Source organism: Primulina huaijiensis, chromosome 18, assembly GCF_012295235.1.
Source record: "Primulina huaijiensis isolate GDHJ02 chromosome 18, ASM1229523v2, whole genome shotgun sequence".
NCBI lineage: Eukaryota > Viridiplantae > Streptophyta > Magnoliopsida > Lamiales > Gesneriaceae > Primulina > Primulina huaijiensis.
This window is the reverse complement of record NC_133323.1, coordinates 1,392,537-1,411,532: the sequence shown is the minus strand read 5'-3', so window position 1 is coordinate 1,411,532 and position 18,996 is coordinate 1,392,537. Positions and strand designations below refer to the sequence as shown.

The following is an 18,996-nucleotide window of genomic DNA, read 5'->3' as shown; positions in this document are numbered from 1 at the left end:
TTGATTGTATAGGGGAGCAACCTCACGACTTAGAACCTTTTCCAACCACTTGAAAAAAGAAATAAATAATTAATATTAAGCATAATTATATCACTCTATCGCTTCAAACCTAATCAACTAAAAATTCCTTCTATCTTTCATTACTTACCAACAAAATAACATATTCTTTGTGATTCATAATTAGTACAAAAGGAGCGAGGTACCACCAAACCATACAGATTGCTTTTTTATCATTATATTTGAAATGCGTGCACTAAAAAACCTGAAGTTNTGAGGGAATATTTGATATTCTTAATTTGTACAATTTATTGTATCTCAACTTCATTGATTTTCATGAAATTTTGATTCAAAATGCATGCCATGTTCTATATGTCTATCACATATATGTGCATAATACATGAGACTTGAATAAAACACATGAATACAAGCATCATAAAATCAACTTATAATATATAAACCATAGAGTGAAAAATATTAAGAAAAGATCTCAAAAATTACAAACTCGGGTAATTATGAACAATGTCGTAAAAATTTACCCAATCAAGAAAAATAATCCCTCTTGATTTATTTCAAAATAATATAATAGATTTTGTTGAGATAGGCAACAGCTGATAATGTCCATTTTCTGTCATAGGTAAACTACTTAGTCAAGTATTTTGAGACCCTAAACTCGTGTGTGTGTGTATATATATATACACACACACTTTTACTACTCTTGTCTTTTTAGCTCAAATTCACTGCTGATTGTTCCAACCACCACTGAAGCAAAATGCAACTTTATTTAGATGCAGAAAATTTTCAGAGCATATAATATTATCCATTTCAATATTATCACGGTCATTTTTTTCTACATATTCAACGATTTTTTCCTTCTAATTATTAATTCTCTATGATCCCTCCGTTTTTGGATCTTTGATTCATGAATTTCCTTCTCTATTCATTTCCTTTCACTCTTTCAAAATCTCTCTATACATATTTATTCAGATTTTCATGTAACGAATTAATTAATCGCTCCCAAGAATATTAAAGAATGGCGTCGTTTCATTTTTCTTTGTATTCAATGGCATTGATTCTGGTTCTGGCGGCTCTGATATCTTCATTTGTTCCGCCTACTTTTTCGACATCAAGGTTAATGGGTCGCTCTGATTTGAAAACCGGGTTCCAGGTGACCTTGAAGCGTGTGGATTCAGGTGGAAACTTCACGAAATTCGAGCTGTTGAAACGTGCGATGGGACGTGGGAGGAAGAGGGTCGACAGAATCCATGCAATGGTCCTTTCTACGGTGGACGTCAGAGTAGAAGCACCAATCCATGCAGGAAATGGTGAGTTTTTAATGGATTTATCCATCGGCACCCCACCGGTGTCTTATTCTGCCATTCTTGATACCGGTAGCGACCTGATATGGACTCAGTGTAAACCTTGTACGCAGTGTTTTAATCAGCCGAGCTCCCTATTTGACCCGAAAAAATCGTCGTCTTTCTCTAAGTTACCATGCTCTAGCGACCTTTGTACCGCACTCCCTATGTCATCTTGCAGCGACGGAAACTGCGAGTATCTGTACACCTACGGTGACACTTCTTCGACTCAGGGTTTTATGGCCGCTGAAACTTTCACTTTTGACAATGTTTCGGTCCCAAATATTGGATTCGGCTGTGGCCTTGACAATGAGGGTAGAGGGTTTGATCAAGGAGCGGGGCTCGTGGGACTAGGGCGTGGGCCGCTCTCGCTCGTTTCGCAACTCGCCGAACCCAAGTTCTCTTACTGTTTAACCTCAATAGAGTCCACCAAAACAAGCAAACTTTTGATGGGGACTCTAGCAGCCGATATTGACCTTTCACGCGACACAAAAACTACCCGTTTAATCAAGAACCCATCATCACCTTCTTTTTATTACCTTTCACTTAAAGGGATCACCGTCGGTGACACACTTCTACCTATCAAGAGCTCTACATTTGCAATAAAAAAAGACGGGACCGGGGGTGTGATCATTGACTCCGGGACTACCATAACATATCTTGAAAAACAAGCATTCGAACTAGTGAAAAAAGAGTTTGTCTCTCAAATTAAGTTCCCCGTTGCGGACGCATCAGGCGAAACTCAACTCGATCTGTGCTTCACTATTCCATCAAACACGCAAGAAATCGACGTGCCTACACTCGTATTTCATTTCGAGGGGGCGGATTTGGTGCTCCCAGGGGAGAACTACTTCATTGCGGATTCGAGTGGCATCATGTGTTTGGCTATAGGGGCTTCCCATGGCTTATCCATATTTGGAAATTATCAGCAGCAGAATTTGTTGGTGGTGCATGACCTAGCCAAGGAAACAATGTCGTTTGTGCCGAAGCAGTGTGATCAGCTATGAAACTTTGTAAAAGTTTGAGATTCTCTTGTGCATGTAATGTTTGTTTGGACACATAAAAGGCAAAGTAGTTGATTAAATTCCGTTGTTTTACGTTATTACTACTATTACCACCACTACGCATCTGCTGCAGTTGCCATGACTTTCGTCATCATCGTCAAGACATCAACACTTGTGACATATGTGGGATAAATTTAGCCGAATCGGAACATGGTTCTCTTGCTTCTTCTTCTTCTTTTTTTCCAATTTGTTTTTATTTTCAGATTTGGAATACAAGACATGGAAAATGATATATATACAATGAATGTTACAAATTGGGTTACAAAGTGCATTTGAAATTACAAATTAACTTTACACTTTATTTGGAATTTTTTTAAAAAAAATAAATTTATAATAAATTTGTAATTTTACATATATATTTTGTAATCGAACGCGTATCTCATTTTACATCTAGCATTATCCATAATACAATATTCCAAAAAAAACTTCCTAAGCCCAGCTAGTTCTTGGCTGCATTTGTTGATTCAGTATCAGTTTCTCCATGAACTTTCAGCCCAGTCCAGTCCAGTCCAGTCCAGGTAGTCATCGTGACCTATTGTTTTTTTAGAAAAAATTATAAGCTCTTTCGTATAAGCACTTACGTATTTGGATAAATCAATCAAAAAAAAACCTTTTGATTTTTTTAAATGAGTAGGTCTCTTATGAGACGGTCTCACGAATCTTTATCTGTGAGACGGGTCAACCCTACCGATATTCATAATAAAAAGTAATACACTTAGCATAAAAAATAATATTTTTTATGGATGATCCAAATAAGATATCATTCTCACAAAATACGACCCGTGAGACGTCTCACACAAGTTTTTGCTTTTTTAAATTTAATTTCTCGATCCTAACATACTCTTAATTTTACTACTCGATTCGTATGTGAAAAAACTAAATAATATTATGTATATACGCGCGCGCATTTATATTTTTATAAATAAATAAATAGAATACATTATGTGGGGGAGATGTTTCTTCGGGTGCATGACCCGAACTCCAACAGGCAATTTTTATAATTTCAATGACTTAATTAGGACCTAAAAATAATTATAATTTTTTCACTTTCTCTCGTAATATTTGTTCTTGAACCCTCTAATTTTTTTTAAAAAAAATTAGGCCCCTCGACCTCCATTTTCTAGCTCCGTCCTGCATACAATCATACCGTCCAATTATCGTTTTAAACACAATAATTATTACTTTTTCTTAGACCTAGCTAATTCGAATATATCTCACATAAACTTCTACAAACTGAGGAAAAAAATATTCTGTATTTTTCTAGAAGAAAAATATGCATAAAATATAAATAAAATTTTATTTAAAAAGAGATATCAACAACGTATTTATATATTCCTCTGAATCTCGAATCAACCACAGTTGCAGAAATGAGCAGAAGAATCTAAAAATGCTATCCCAGTACGAGTTTGAACAAAGACAATTGTTTAATATGCTTCACGTGGTAGAACTTATAAAAAAATAGATAAAGAAATCAAGATGCTTTGTCTATCTTATCTATATATCTCAAAATTCCCACCATTTTCATGCTGCTAATGTTTATCACAATCAAACGTTATCGTTTCATATCGCTTTGAATTTGGCTCAACCGTATATATATGTTTTTTGGAGAAATTTGGTAGCTGAATATATACCTTGTGAATTAATTATGAAAAAATATTTGACAGATTTAGTTAACAGGAATTAATATTTGAATATTAATTAATATTATGTACATGATATATCACTAGCTCAAATATTAAGTATATATATACTTAGCTAGTAGCTTGAAGCATAGGTGAAACAGAAGAAAGATGCAAAATCAATACTGCCCACCAAGGCCAAGCACTCAAATTTTGGATTAGAATGCGACACTTGCATTGGTGTATATATATAATAATTATTATTATAATAATAATATAAGATAAGATATTTGATTTTGAGGAAACGTGATAGAGCGGAAAATAGTTCCCTGATTTGATTCTGATGTTTATCTTTATTTGGAACACAAAAGTTTTTGTAAGACGTCTCATAAAATAACTAATTTTGTGAGACAGATATATTATTTAGGTCATTTATGAAAAATTATTATTTTTATGTCAAAAAGTTTTACTTGTTATTGTAAATATGAGCGTGATTGACACATCTTAAGGATAAATATCTTTGAGACGGTCTCGCGAGAGACTGTTTGAAAATATCATATCAAAATTATTATGGTGGAATCATTATTTTGACTTGAATCATTGGCCTCTCTACCCCATAATATATGGGAAAAAAAGTCAAATGCACAAAGAAGGAGAACCGCAATTAGTGAAGCATATATGCTCTTAATCTACGCATTCATTTTCAAATTTGTGGTTTGATTAGCTTCGTTACAGGGAAAAAAAAAACACATAACTCCCTACATGAAATCAATGATCTGTTGTATTTATACAAATCAAACATTAAAATTCCTGTATAAAATATCTGAATAACTTTAATTTTACATCGTCACCTCGTACGTATATACAAAAATTAAAGTTTAATACTGATGCAATGATTAAGTGGAATTCCATCAGTTTAATATATCAATCTCATTTTGGTCGGTTAATTAACGTGTCGGGGTTTTTTCAAGATATGTTCATGTACTTAAACGAGTAACACATATATAAAAAAAAAACCTTATTAAGTTAATGATATGTTTTATTTATTTGTACTTATATATGTATAATTTTAATTCACTGAATTCTTTTTTAATACGAAATTTAATGATTTTGATTATGTTGCATTTGTAGTGGTAAATGTAGTGTATCGATTGAAAGAGAGATTCGGAAAATATTTAAAGTAGGCGATTTGGACCCAATAAAAGAAGTGAAAGTGAAGCAAAAAAATAAAATAAAATAAAATGAAGGGCAAAAACTTGGATGGAAAAGTCAGACCACAACCTCAAACATTATTGTTTACACGTGCCAACCCTTTTATTAACGTGGGGAATAAAAGGTTTCAAATCATGCCCACTCTCGTTATTCTTTTTTATTTCGAGTTTACTTATTCTTATTTCCTTCGTTTATTGATCGAATATTATTTATGAAAAGTAAGAGGTTATAAATATTTATATTATTTTCATTTCTATTTCTAAAATTTGTTTTTGCCCTCCTAAATTTTTGGTCCCTCAACTTTGTTTTCTGGCTCCGTCCATGCGTATCATTTATTGTATCAAAAAATGACTATATATATGTATGTATACAGACTAATATTGTGATTTAACATAGACGATCAAAATCGTAAATATAGAAGACAAAATATTATTTAAAAAAATTACTCTAAATTTTTTGGAGCTATAAGAGAGAGGTTGCGATTTGACTCGGCTTCTTCCCCATCACCAGTCGTATAATAATAAAGAATCGACTTCCATTAGTTACCTTGAAAATTGACCTTCCCAAGTTGAAGCACAACGAATACATAGTCAACCCGTTCAACTTGTTTGAGAAAGATGTCCTACAAGATGTTGTGATTGAAGTGAGACTATTTTAGACAAAATATCACGTAAAATATTTAAGAATATATAATTAAGATCATATGCATGATCAAAATAACCAAAATAATCTAAATATTTACTAATCATCATATCTCAAATCAGGATCAAACTCTTATCACTAAGCAAAAAAATATGGTTGTTAATTAAGATGTAAATTTATTTTCTTATACTTGTGGTAGCGTTGAAGGCACCTACTTGAGTGGTAATGGGTCGGGCTGTTAAGCCAATTAGTCCGGAGAAGTACGTGTCTCTCTGCTTATGTTGTCTCACATATCTTAGATATCAGTCTTATTTTTTTCCTATAGTCGACCGAGACAATATCATCCGTTAAGAACTGACATCACTCTTTTTACGGTCCACCTAACCAACAAGATCAAGCGGCAATTTCCGCTAATCGTACGTACTTTGTTTTAAGTTAATCAAACTTTTCCCAAAGTAGAATCAATTGGACCTAACAGAATATTTTTTGCACCAAAGTTAGATATTGATCTGGCTATTTTTTTTATTGTGGAAAGGGCAGAATGACAAAAATATGTTTTTCGACTAATTTCTCCTTAAAATCTTGTATAGTTAAGTAAGATCTACTTTTTCTTTACAGATATATGAAATAAAATTTTATTTTTTCCTTGCCATATTAATTTCTTGGCCCAGCCATTTAGGCAGATCTCAAAAGGTATTGAAAGCAATAATTTTAGATGACCAGATTTCCAATCTTAATAGTAAATTTTTTTTAAATAAATTTTATTAATGTAAATGTTTTCCAGCAAATTCTTGGTCAATCACTTTCGTTTTTTCTTCAAATTTTAATTCCATAACAATTAACAGTGTANTATTCGACACACAGTTCACAAATTAAACAAGTAGAATTGTTCCCTTTCGTTCTTCTTCCATCTCTCTCCATAATTTTGATTCCAAAAATAAAAATAAAAATGGAGAACATCATGCATGATAACAAGAAGATGAAGGTGAAGAAAGGGTGGCTTGCGGTTCGGGTAGGGTTGGAAGACGATGAGTTCCAAAGAGTCACAATTCCTATATCTTATCTTTATCATCCATTGCTCACAAGACTCCTCGAAAAAGCTCATGATACCTACGGATACGATGCCTCCGGGCCACTCAAACTCCCGTGCTCGGTCGATGATTTTCACCATCTCCGGTGGCGTATAGAGAAGGAAAACGGTAACCACCACAGAGATTTCCACCACCACCATCACCACGGCGGCTATTTCCCCGGTGCTTTATCGTTTCATTCTTGTTAGGCATGATTACTGTAAAGAACTCTAGGGTTTTATTTTTATTTTTTTTCTCTTTTAATTTCTGTGGTGGCATGAAATATGTTTCCCTTTTCGATTTTTTTTTTGTTTCTCTTTACTTTAGGTTTGGATATGTACGTTTAGTTTAATTTGTAAACCCTAGTATTGAAATATGTCAATTATTAAAAATAAACTGTATTAATCAATTATATATTTCAAGTACTCATCAAATTAATGATATTTACATTTGTCTTAGTTTATCAGGCACATATAATTTATCATGGGGAGGTCTATTGTGAGACGGTCTCACGAATCTTTATTTGTGAGACGGGTCAACCCTACAGATATTCACAATAAAAAGTAATAATCTTAACATAAAAAGTAATACTTTTTCATGGATGACCCAAATAAGATATCCGTCTCACAAAATACGGTGAGACCGTCTCTCACAAGTTTTTGTCTTTATCATGCATGGTTATTATTATTTTATTTTTTGGGCGCGAGGTGGAGTTTATTATAATCGAGTCGTCCTAAACTTAAGATACTAGTGTCTCTAAGTCTTGGCCATGAGTCAGTATTAGATTCTTCATAAATTTGTGTGGCAAAACTTTCGGTTGTTTGATGAAGAAGACGTTTTAGAATCAAATGGTTCATTTTGATTAAATTAAATAAAATAAAATATAGGAGAAATTAGACTAAAAATTTTAATTTCACAAAGTCATTTCATTATCCCGAGTTTTCTTTACGACAAAGATTTCAATAAAATAAAAAATGACAGAAACTATTCACAGCTTTATTTTCCACGATCCAAATCATTAAAGTTGTGTGTGGCTGAAATTGTGTTTAGCGTACGTGCTGGATATATAGTGGAAAAACATGTTGGAGCCACCATATAAAATTTTAAGGTATTGAGTGAAATGATCTCACATTTTTATATATATGTGAGACATACCGACCCAATTAATGGATCAAACAAAATTGAGTCGAGAATCCGTCCGATTAATCATGTTGTAATTGATATTTGATGGAAAAATTGAAAATGTGTATTTATCATCATGATTAACAAATAAGACACATGATCAGTGATACGAATTTTCGCACGGGATGTTCTGTAACACCAATAGAAATTTAATTTCTATAAATATCAAACAACGTCATGAATTCCCGATTCAATCGTTAGTTTTAACCTTTTTGATAATTGGATGCTAATAAAATTCTAAAATTCAAACGAATATGAAAATATGACACTAAAAATTAATTGAAATATCTTTTTTTACAAAAAGTGAGTCAGAAATATGATTGAAGGATCGAAACTAAGACGAAATTAAGCATTTTTTGTGGAATAAAATAAAGATGGTCGATTTGATTCTCTATGATGTTGAGTGATTCCTTCATCTAAAGCCCAATCCAACCTACTAATGGCCCATATCTCGATTCATTTTCACATGATGAATTATGAACAGTTGTTTACTGGGTTATTTTTGTTTGGGCCAAATATGTGGTCAAAGCCCCAATACCTATCAAATATTTTTTGTGAGTCGGGTTGAAGGCCCATATCTTATTTGGCCTAAAAAAATTAAAGGAAAAATAAAAAAGTAAAAAAAAAGTTAATTAATTTCATATAGCCATAGTTACCTAATAATCAAATTTTCTTAAGTTCAACTCCTTCGAGTTGGAGTTTCTCGTTTATACGATTTTCGAAGAATCATAGTCGACAATTGAAATCACGAACTTCAAACTCATGAACATCATTTGGATTCTCCCGCAAATCTAACAAATGACGATTGCGAGAACTTATTTTTGCGTGGAAAAATTCGCACCTTGTTCAAATTTGAAGAACAGTAGAGCAAAATTAGCCTTCTCATAATGTTTTAGAAGGCGGGTTCCGTTGAAAGTCGCCAACTTGATGAGATTGCTAAAGAGTTGAGCAAAGGGGAAAGTTTTGCTGCTCTGTGGGGAAACGGGGATTACGGCAGACTGGGGTTTGGGATTTGCAGTCCGAGTGGAGGCCTAAGCCTCTTATTGCATCAGCTTTCGACGATCAGAGTCTGAGAGAGGTAGCTTGTGGCGGTTCTCTCACTCTTTTTCTCACAGGTTATCTGGAAATCATTTGATTTTTTAAATTTATTTTTTCTACATAGGGAATGAAGAGGTTAGACCAAGAAATTAATGTTTTCTTGTACATATTAACTTAGGTGTTAATTTTGGATTCGCTTACGGCACTGAAAATTGAGCCTTTTTGTGTTGTAAAATTTTCTGCTTGTGAATTTGTTCATGTATCTGGTGGATTACTAAAACTTGCGTAGGAGACTTAACTTAATTATCCTGCTTCGACATAAAACGGGGATGTGTATGGTGCCGGACTCAATGACTTTGGAGAGCTAGGAGTTTCAGATTCGAACATTTATACACCTGTATGCTATCTTAACCCTGACACAATCTTTGTATCTGGAGTTTTATCTTTCCTTGATTCACTGCATTTTATCTGTTTTGATGCTTCTTTGCGCCTCGTGAGTCATAATCAAGCTTTATTCTTGAGCTGATCAGTTCGTATCTATTTCGTTCAATTTTCCAAGAACGGATCACAATTCACAAGCATTGTGCTTAAGTAGTTAGTAGTGTTGCACTTAAAATTTATCTTTAGCCTCAATTTGTTGCAAATTTGTCCCTGCTCCCTATCCTAGCAATTTTCTGAAAGATACAGAATTCGAGTCAGTGTTTGCTAATTGTCAATTGTGAAAGCGCGCATCAGTCCAAAGCATGTATCAATACTTACCTGGGGATACATGTGAACCCACAGGGAGATTTTGATAGAGATTCCAGTGCAGGGACAACTATGTTGGTCAACTAGTTGAGTGATTTACAGCATGGTGGAAAGGTATGTCTCAAAGACTTACTGATAAGAATTTTTAATTTAAATGCTGATTGTAGGGATGGCAAATTAGGTGTTACTCAAGCAGACACATATAGGCTGTATCTAATTTCTAAAGCTTGTGCCAATCAAATATTTCCAAGCAATCTAATTCAACAAAAACATTGTTGATGGCAATGATTGTTGTGTGGAGGTTATCAAAGTTCAGGAATACAGCTCTGAGAATATAAGCTAACTTAGATGCTTCAAATTTCCTGAATAGATATGAAAATGGCTGTCTCAGCATCGGGTACGACCCATGTTATTTAGTATTGAACCGAGTAAATAAAAAGTTGCTGGGTTTCTAAACATTATGTCAGTATTTGGGTCATACATTATGTATCTGCTGCACAGATGTAATTTATTCACCTGAAAGAGTCCAAGGTCCATTTTTTAAGCAACCTGCTGCTCAGGTTTTTTGTGTTAACTCTCTTGGAGATTTGTTTGACTACTGTTGAATTTTAAAATAGTAGAAATGCAGTGGGTGAGAAATTTCAATTATAATTCAATATTTGCATGATTAGGTGATGAAAATCTATATCATTCATATTAAAGATATTTGTAACAATATGATGTCAGAATTAATTACTAGATCTGTAGCAAAAAATGTTTCTTGCTTAGTTGCTTTTAAACTTGTTCCCTAGAAATTGAATAGCAAATCCCAATTGAATCAATAAATTCACGCAGTACCTGTGAAGTTGGGCTTGGATGTATAATGGTGACTGTGGGGAACTTGAATTCATTAACACGACCAGATGTTACTTATAGGACTCGTTGATCTCATGCCCTCTTTTCTGTTTGTTGTAACAGGTATCCTGTGGTTGGAAGCACACAGCAGCAATTTCTGGTAATCTTCTAAGCTGTGAAGATTCTGATCAACAATTTATATAATTCTATTATAGTATCATGTGTATCTTATAGAAGACTTCTGTTGTTACCTAACTACCACATGTCCCATTTTTCGTTGCATGTCTCTATTCCAATTTAACTGTGGGTGACATACAGGAGGCAATATTTACACATGGGGCAGGGGAGGTTCAAATGTAACATTTAAAGAAGATGGACCTTCTCCAAGCGTACAATTGGTTGGCTTAATCTTCTCTTTTATTCTGCATAGTTTTTGTTTGTATTCATATGTGTGATATTGAATATGTTGAGCCATCTTAAACATTCAACCTTATTCCTGTGTTGAATCACTGTCAACCAGGTGACTTGATCAAAATTCTTGAAGCACAGTGGGGTCATGCCAGGATTGGCGCTAATTTTGCAATGTTGTCACCCCTTACCATTTGGCCAGTAAAGGGTGAGTTAACCTGTACTACTCATCTCTTATTGATTTGTAAGAAAGGCATGATAAGATTTATAACATCACATAATGGAATCAGCTTGACTTGATCGTGTTTATACAAGGGAAGTAGATATAGCCGCTAGTGTAATCCATAATGTATAGCTTTGCATTGACGAATCCGTTGACCCTGGGCATGACCTAACAACTGATTAGGTGATCACTTTATATTGATGACTGTGTATTGTCAACTGATTTTTCCTGGAAACTGGCTCCTGCCATGGCTTCTCCACTTCAATCGACCATGGAGCCTACCGGGTTTTTTCCTTCTTTCTCTAGTAAATTTTCGTTTGTTGAGTATTTTGTTGTAAGTTCATTTCTGCATTCTGTGTTCGCAACTGAATCAATTGGCTTTTGTGTGTAGGCTCATGGTGCCTGATGGTTGACTACATCGAGCCTACTCTGCTCGGCTTTTACAATAAATGTAAAAGCAGTACAAGTTTCTTGTGGATTTAATCATACGGCTGCCTTATTTGAACACAAGTCTGAGTAGAGATCAATGCAGAAGTTAATTCGTACGTGGATGTTTTTCGAATCAAAGACAAATACATCAATAGACGTTTGCCTTAATCTATCGGTTGGCTCTTTATGACGTTGAAGGAAATCTGCAGAAGTATGAATGCTTCTCCCGATAAACTTATGAGTGGATCAGAATAAAATGAGAAGTGGGAACAATTTGATATTACATGTATAATTTGGTGAATAAGAAAGAAAGGTGCGCTTTTATTTTCATTATTACTTTTGCACTTTTAATAAGCTGTCGATTATCATAAATAATTGCCTCACTAATTTATTCTTTTGAATTGTCTTCTCGTCAACCAATACCGCACGTACTATTAGGCAATGTTCGATTCGTGAAATAAAGATGTATGTCGCCTAAACGACAAATCAATACATGTGGATAACATAATGTATTATTCTAATATTTTGTAAAACATGAATCAAACATTAGATAAAACAAAAATATATAATCAATTAACATATCATATTTCAAACGAAATGTTAACGTTGCATTGGTGTAGATAATATGATATGATTTATATTAATAATGTGTGTGTGTGTGTATATATATATATAATGTAAAAGAGGGGGGATAGAAGATGGACCACCTAAGAAATTTATTTGTATTTCTATTTGTGCAGAAACACAGATTGGATTCTAATATTTGTTGTCTGTGATGATGATAATATGATGATGATTGATTATTATTATTATTGTGACATGATTTCTCCCCAGGGTTCCATCTTATTGGAGTCAACGCCCAATTATAATCTGACACGTGACCCAGCATATGCCTGTGGTCTTGTCCCTCTGGCTTCACCATCGTCAGATTTGCATTCATTGTCATCACGTGCTCGTGTACTCTGCGCCCTGCAACCGTACGATATCAAGAGATGATCTCACCCGTCCATCTCCCATTCACTTCTAATATTATACTATTATTATTATTTCGTTGTCGCATGCTTGACTTTTGCAAAATGAAATTTAATTTGAACAATAATTTATTATTATCTTGTCTTTTTTTTTTTTCGCATGCATCTTTGGGATATACATTATTGCAACATTTTGTAGAGTGAAAAAAAGGACATATAAAGTTTAATAATTATCATTATAACTTGTTAAATTTAAACAATAACAAAGACCCTACTTAAAACCTATGCTCGTTAGCATAACATAATTGATTATGTAATACACTTGCGACGACATTCTCCCTACATTACATGTGTTAACAGGGGTAATGAGATGTTATCATAAATCGTCTATTCAATGATTCATATTTCAACAGACTAAGATATTAATATTAATAGTATTAATATAACATAACATGATAGTAGTACTAATCTTAAGATGGTTTGAACATAACATTTTATGTAATCGTTCCACGTTTAGAATTCAGATGATAAATTGACAATTATTTTGAAAGAATATTGTTATTTCAATATAATATAAAGTAACGTACATAACATATATTTTGTTTTAAAAAACTATTGTTTTAGCTTATATTTTCAAAATCATTCAAACAAAACGATTAGTTTTAGTTTCTCCAAAGAAATTGAAATATTACCCAATGAGTAAAAGAGCATGCCTTTTCAAGGCTCTGTAGTTTGACTCGGGTGCAGTGGTAAAGACCTGTCACTACATCAATGGAAAATTAAATTTAATTCCACGTCATTATTTTAAAATTTTTTTTTCATTTCTTCTCCTCGTTGGGCGGGCTCTCTCTCACCGGTTCCCCATCCTCCGCTCCCGCTGACAGTGAAAGCATCAGCCGTTGGATCAACCGATTTACACGGTCCAGATCACGACTTCCATAATCGCCGTCTTTTTGCGAAACGTGTTTCGTGGAAGCCGACTGTTGCTCTCACAGCTGCCCACAAATATCCCATTCATCTTATTTCTTTGTCTTTTTTTATTATATATCAGCAATATGTATGATAAAAAAATTCTTCCGGAAAATTGTGAAAAATAATTTTTGGAAAAATAACCTTCTTCAAATGTATTCTCACACACCTGAAAGGGTTTAATTTTTTTACAATAAAATTGACAGATAGTTTTGCTATATATCTATCCCTCAGGTCACGTCATAATAGTTATAAGTACATGATCGTTTATATTCAAATGAATTTATCTGGTTTTATCCTTGCTTCTTGGTCTCAAGTTAGATGAAAGATAAGCATGACGACATCTTCTTCTTTTTATCCGATTGCCGCATAATAGAAATCACACTTCTTCATTTCAAGAAACCAAAAATGCTGAACAACAAATAAAAATAATATAGAAAGGGTAAACACATTGAATAGTGTAGGGCATTTGACAGTACACAAGGAGTTGTAAAGTAGGTGTAGAAAGGAAGCTAAAAATAATAAGGTAATGATGAAAGAATCGCATTTATGAGGTTAGAGGCTTCTGTCTCTCTGATCACACATCAGTCCCCCCGGCCCTCTGTTTTCTCGTGTAAAGCGCATTTTTATATTGCCATCTCTTTGTCTTGTTCTGTGTGTTTGACTGTAGCATTCATTTACAGATCAAAATTGTAAAATAGAGCAATAAACAGGCTTGCTAAGTTGACTGGAAACAAGAGCAGGTCATGCTGATGAGTCTTTTAGAAGTCATATAGCCAGCTTGCATCGGAAATGAAAGCAATAAAGTTTAATCAGTTAGTTAGGTAATAACTTCGATGTTTTTACGGGAATTCTTTTAACCTTTTCTTGGGCTAAGATTTCGTGGATTTAGGTGGGTAAAAACAATAATAATAATAATAAATAGAAGGAATCCCATTTGCAGAGATTAATTTAAGGATCAACATTTGAATCATAAGCACAATTAGATTGATGAGTCAGTTCCTGTTGGCATGTGTGTCTCTGAGACTGTTTGTGAAGACATATTATGGCACTGCCCCCCTTCTTTCGACACAGTAACTTTGGAGTATGTATGTATTCAAGCCAAACATTCTTCGTGTACAGGTCTTTATTCTATACAAATACAAAAATCGGATAAATATAACTAATATGATTTTCAAGTTCTATAATTATATATGAAAAATGGAGGCTATTCAAATCAAAATATCAATGAACTATGTGTTGTTTCGTCACAAGATGTCACGTTATATGAAAAAACAGGCATAATATATGTTCGCGAAGGTATTTACACAAGGTATACTCGATACATAACGAAAAACCCTTATGTTGTTTATATTTTTTCAAAGAGAAATATATAATTTTATTTTTCAAATGAAATTATGTTTAGACCAATGATCAGCAAGATTTGTGATTCACAAAACAATAGTTTTGCATGCATGCTTACATGAAAAAAGATAGAAAACACACGAAAGATTAATTATTGGGTCACTTTTGCTCAAATTAAGTTAGCATTTCTTTCTACTTGATGTTTAATGGATCGTGACACACGTCACCTATCGAAACAAAAATATAAAACATAAATATAGCAATTTTTTCTTTATTGAACCAGTAAAGTAAATATGATACTATGACAAAATGTCAAACTTGTCTTCTATATTAGAATTTTATTTATACTCTCTTTTTATCCCCCCCAAAAAATAAATAAAATAAAGCCAAATTAATTCCTACCCTTTGATTCTATATATAAAGATATGAATTGGCTGTAGGGTTTTATGTGAAAGAGTAGAAGGTGTTGGGGGGAGTGTTGGCTGGCTCGAGGCTGCTTCAGAGTGATATCTATTCATTCTCTGAAATGCTTCGGACCAGGCTTCATTCCCCTCAAAACATGAGTTTCTTTGTGTTAATTATGTATACATACAGTCCTCATACACACATATATGATGTAGAGCATACATAAATCAGGCGGTTATTTGCTTCAATTCAGGGAAAATTTTCGGCTTTGATTCGAATCTTCGTGAGTTTTAAGGTTGAGTGGAACGTTGTCTGGCTCGAGGTCATGGAGGTGATTTACACATGCATTCTTGGAATCAAACCCTAAATGATTCTCGGACCAGGCTTCATTCCCCCCAACCATCACTTGCTATTATTGCTTCTTACAACTCATCTCTACGGCCAGCAAGTAATATTGTTTCCTCTTCCATCTTCACACACACAGATTCACACTTTTGTGCGTGTTTATCTGAGCTGCGTGCTTTGTTTTAGATATCTGAGCCTCCATATGTTGCTTCCCTCTTACGGATCGTTTCTTCCTCATTATTTTTATGGAAATTACTTTTCAGTTAGTTTTCACCTTAAGATATTTGTTGAAGTTTTTATTATTTTGCAAATTTAGTTTCATTACATGATATATATAAACATATACACGTGACAGTGCACACTATTTTGAAGATTGTTTCTTGGAATTTCATCATTTAGTAGAGATATATGATTATTAATTAAAGATGGATTGTTTTGTTTTGTTTTGTTTTTTTACCACTTTTGTTATCTTCTTTGGAGTGAGTAATGTTTTGGCTGATCTGCTTGTCCCCATACACTCACAAACACAAACAAATCAGAATTTTTGTACTAGCTCGTCATAATTTTTATATATTAATTACTTACAAAATTACAATTTCATATTCAAGAAACTTTACAATTGATTGTTAGAATTAGTAAACTTGAAAAATACAAAGATATATGGTTGAATAATCATAATTAGCAAAATTCATATGCCTGTTCATTATTATTATTTAACAAAAAAAATTCAGTTCTAATAGATGATTTTGACAATCCTTTTTTGATTAAATGTTTAAATGGTCGTTTAATTAGGTTGGATTATATATATTTCGTACATGATTAAAGATGGAAATGTGCTTATCGATCTGCGACATTTATCATGAAAAAAATGAAACACTGATTTAATGTTTTCATCAGTGAACTATTGTTTTCAACTGATACATTGGAGCAGTCTTGCACACTACATGAGACAGATCGTCAGATTAGATTAGATACATGTCAACTTCCATTGCAGCCTACCTAGCTATGCCTTACCTAGCTCCCTATACATACATACATACATACATACATACATACATACATACATATACATATATATTATTTATTTGGATTGGATTTACTTATTTTTATTACAATGTTGATATTAATATAAGATACCCCTCCCAAAACATGCATACTGTAATATTATTAAAAAATGTAGATAGTACATATATATATATGTATATATGTATAATACAGATAATTTAGGTAGATGTGTGTGTGTGTGTGTCTGTATAGATTTATGTATGATATAGTTTTCTTTCTTTGATGGTAAATAGCTTTATCAAAATTTTGAAATACCATGTTTCACCAATTTAGTTAAATCCTCGGTAGCACACACGTACGACTAAAATAAACTAGCGAGATTCATATTATTAAATGCAATAAATCTTTAATTTCACAGAATTGTCGATGGCAGATATCTGACCAAAGCAATGACATTATCATCCTTCCATCACCCATTATAGATATTATCTTCTTCCAAGAAAACGTTGACACATACTGATTCTGTGCAAGTAAAGTGACATTTCTTGCCTAGCAATGAAAAAGGTTCTAAATGAAAGAAAATGACATCGACATGGGCTTTGGGATACGTTGCTGATTCCTCTACTCTATCAAATTTAAATGTTCCACATTTATGACACAAAATTTTATAGGTTAATTTGTTGGGAAAATGAGAGTATAATATGTATATTTGGAAAATTGTTTTTTTGTGAAATTTCCTTTATATTTGTTTTGTCTTTTTTTAGTAATTTTGCTGAAATAGCATCAATGCAGTGCTAATAGGACTATTAACACTCCCGATTAAAATTAATAAAGTTGTAACAATCGGAAGATGTTGTTAGACTACAAACTAAATTTGATTATGTAGATAACCAAAGTAAAAAAAAATTAATACAGTTTTTAGGTAAAACTAGAAGATTTTTACGTCCACAGTTCATGAGAAACAAGAAATGGGGATTTAGCTTTTATCTGTATAATTTGGATTTGTCCGTTGTAATCATGTCTCAATAATATGTACAGTACTAAATACACAGTACAGGGTAAAGTGTCTCTTTTCCAAGGATAGTTAGCGGCTATGTCTCCAACAGCTCAATGAATCCAGACAAACTGATCCGCTCTAGTTAATTTCATTTTACACCCCAAAGAATTTATAAAAAAAATGTAAAATGTGTGTGCCTGTGAATTTTTGTGTAGATGCCTATATAATATTTGACAAAAAGATAAAAATTTATCTGGTGAATTTCATGTCCCAGTTTTGTTTACAGGCCGTTTAATTACTTTAAACCAAATACCCCAAACTATTCTTTCAGTTAGTCTGATGATTTATTTAATTCTATGAATTAATATAAAAATTAAAATAACTGAAGCAGTTATTATTACATTTTAAAAGCACTCGAAGAAAATGAAAGCTGTTATAACACGATCCCACGGCATTAGTTGGAACCTATTTATAAATTTTTAAAAATAGTAGGGAATTATGTAAAATAATTCAAAATAACCAAGAAAAATAATTTTAAATGTTTGCATTATAAGAATGTATAGTATTGTGGGCATGATTCATGAATCCACAAGTTCACTGGATTTGACTCTGTAAAATATTGAAAATTAACTTTGTATATTAAACTAAATTTTTGTATGTTCGTCGTGGTCTTTGTATTATATTGGATATTTTCTTAATATTGAATCATTATTATTTTGTATATATTTCTGATTTATTATCATTATAATATTACTCACACGCATAAAAAAAATTAAATTAAAAGCCATAGATTTTATTGATAGTTGAATATGTTATAAAAAAAAAATTTTGAAAGAAAATATGTCATTAAATTATTTTGGAGAGCTCATAGAATTTATCCAGAGATTGATTGAGAAAGTTGACTTTGTTTACTCGTATTTAGAATTTGGGTTTTACTTTTTAATCACAAATTACAATGTGTGGTTATTTCTTTTACAATGGGGACGTGAATTTCTCCGAGGATAATTGATTCAGTTTTCTTGGAATTTTCATTTTCATATTGAGAAATGTAACCAAGTCTTCACGCTAATCATGGTGCACAAATTTGTATAAATTCTCAAAAATATTGTATCTAAAACATCTTCGTATTAATGAATA

At 32.8% G+C, this 18,996-nt stretch overlaps 1 protein-coding gene and 1 long non-coding RNA gene across 6 annotated transcripts; both read left to right on the top strand.

The window, feature by feature from the left end:
- Positions 1-733: 733 nt before the first annotated feature.
- On the top strand, positions 734-2,671 carry LOC140964899 (aspartic proteinase nepenthesin-1-like). Its single transcript, XM_073424884.1, has one exon. It carries the CDS (start codon positions 1,031-1,033, stop codon positions 2,360-2,362), a length of 1,332 nt encoding a protein of 443 aa, XP_073280985.1. The 5' UTR covers positions 734-1,030; the 3' UTR covers positions 2,363-2,671.
- Positions 2,672-9,052: 6,381 nt separating this feature from the next.
- Positions 9,053-11,939, top strand: LOC140963839 (uncharacterized). Of its 5 annotated transcripts, none has more exons than XR_012172768.1 (6): positions 9,053-9,259; positions 9,472-10,043; positions 10,887-10,923; positions 11,082-11,161; positions 11,284-11,379; positions 11,495-11,939. It is a non-coding gene; the product is annotated as an uncharacterized lncRNA (long non-coding RNA). The 5 variants fall into 5 exon arrangements; XR_012172767.1 differs by having other exon boundaries at positions 11,462-11,939; XR_012172764.1 differs by having other exon boundaries at positions 11,284-11,679; positions 11,786-11,939.
- The last annotated feature ends 7,057 nt before the right edge of the window (positions 11,940-18,996 follow it).

Excerpts from the sequence above, each read along its gene's own strand:
- LOC140964899 (XM_073424884.1), top strand. The coding sequence starts at position 1,031 with ATGGCGTCGTTTCATTTTTCTTTGTATTCAATGGCATTGATTCTGGTT.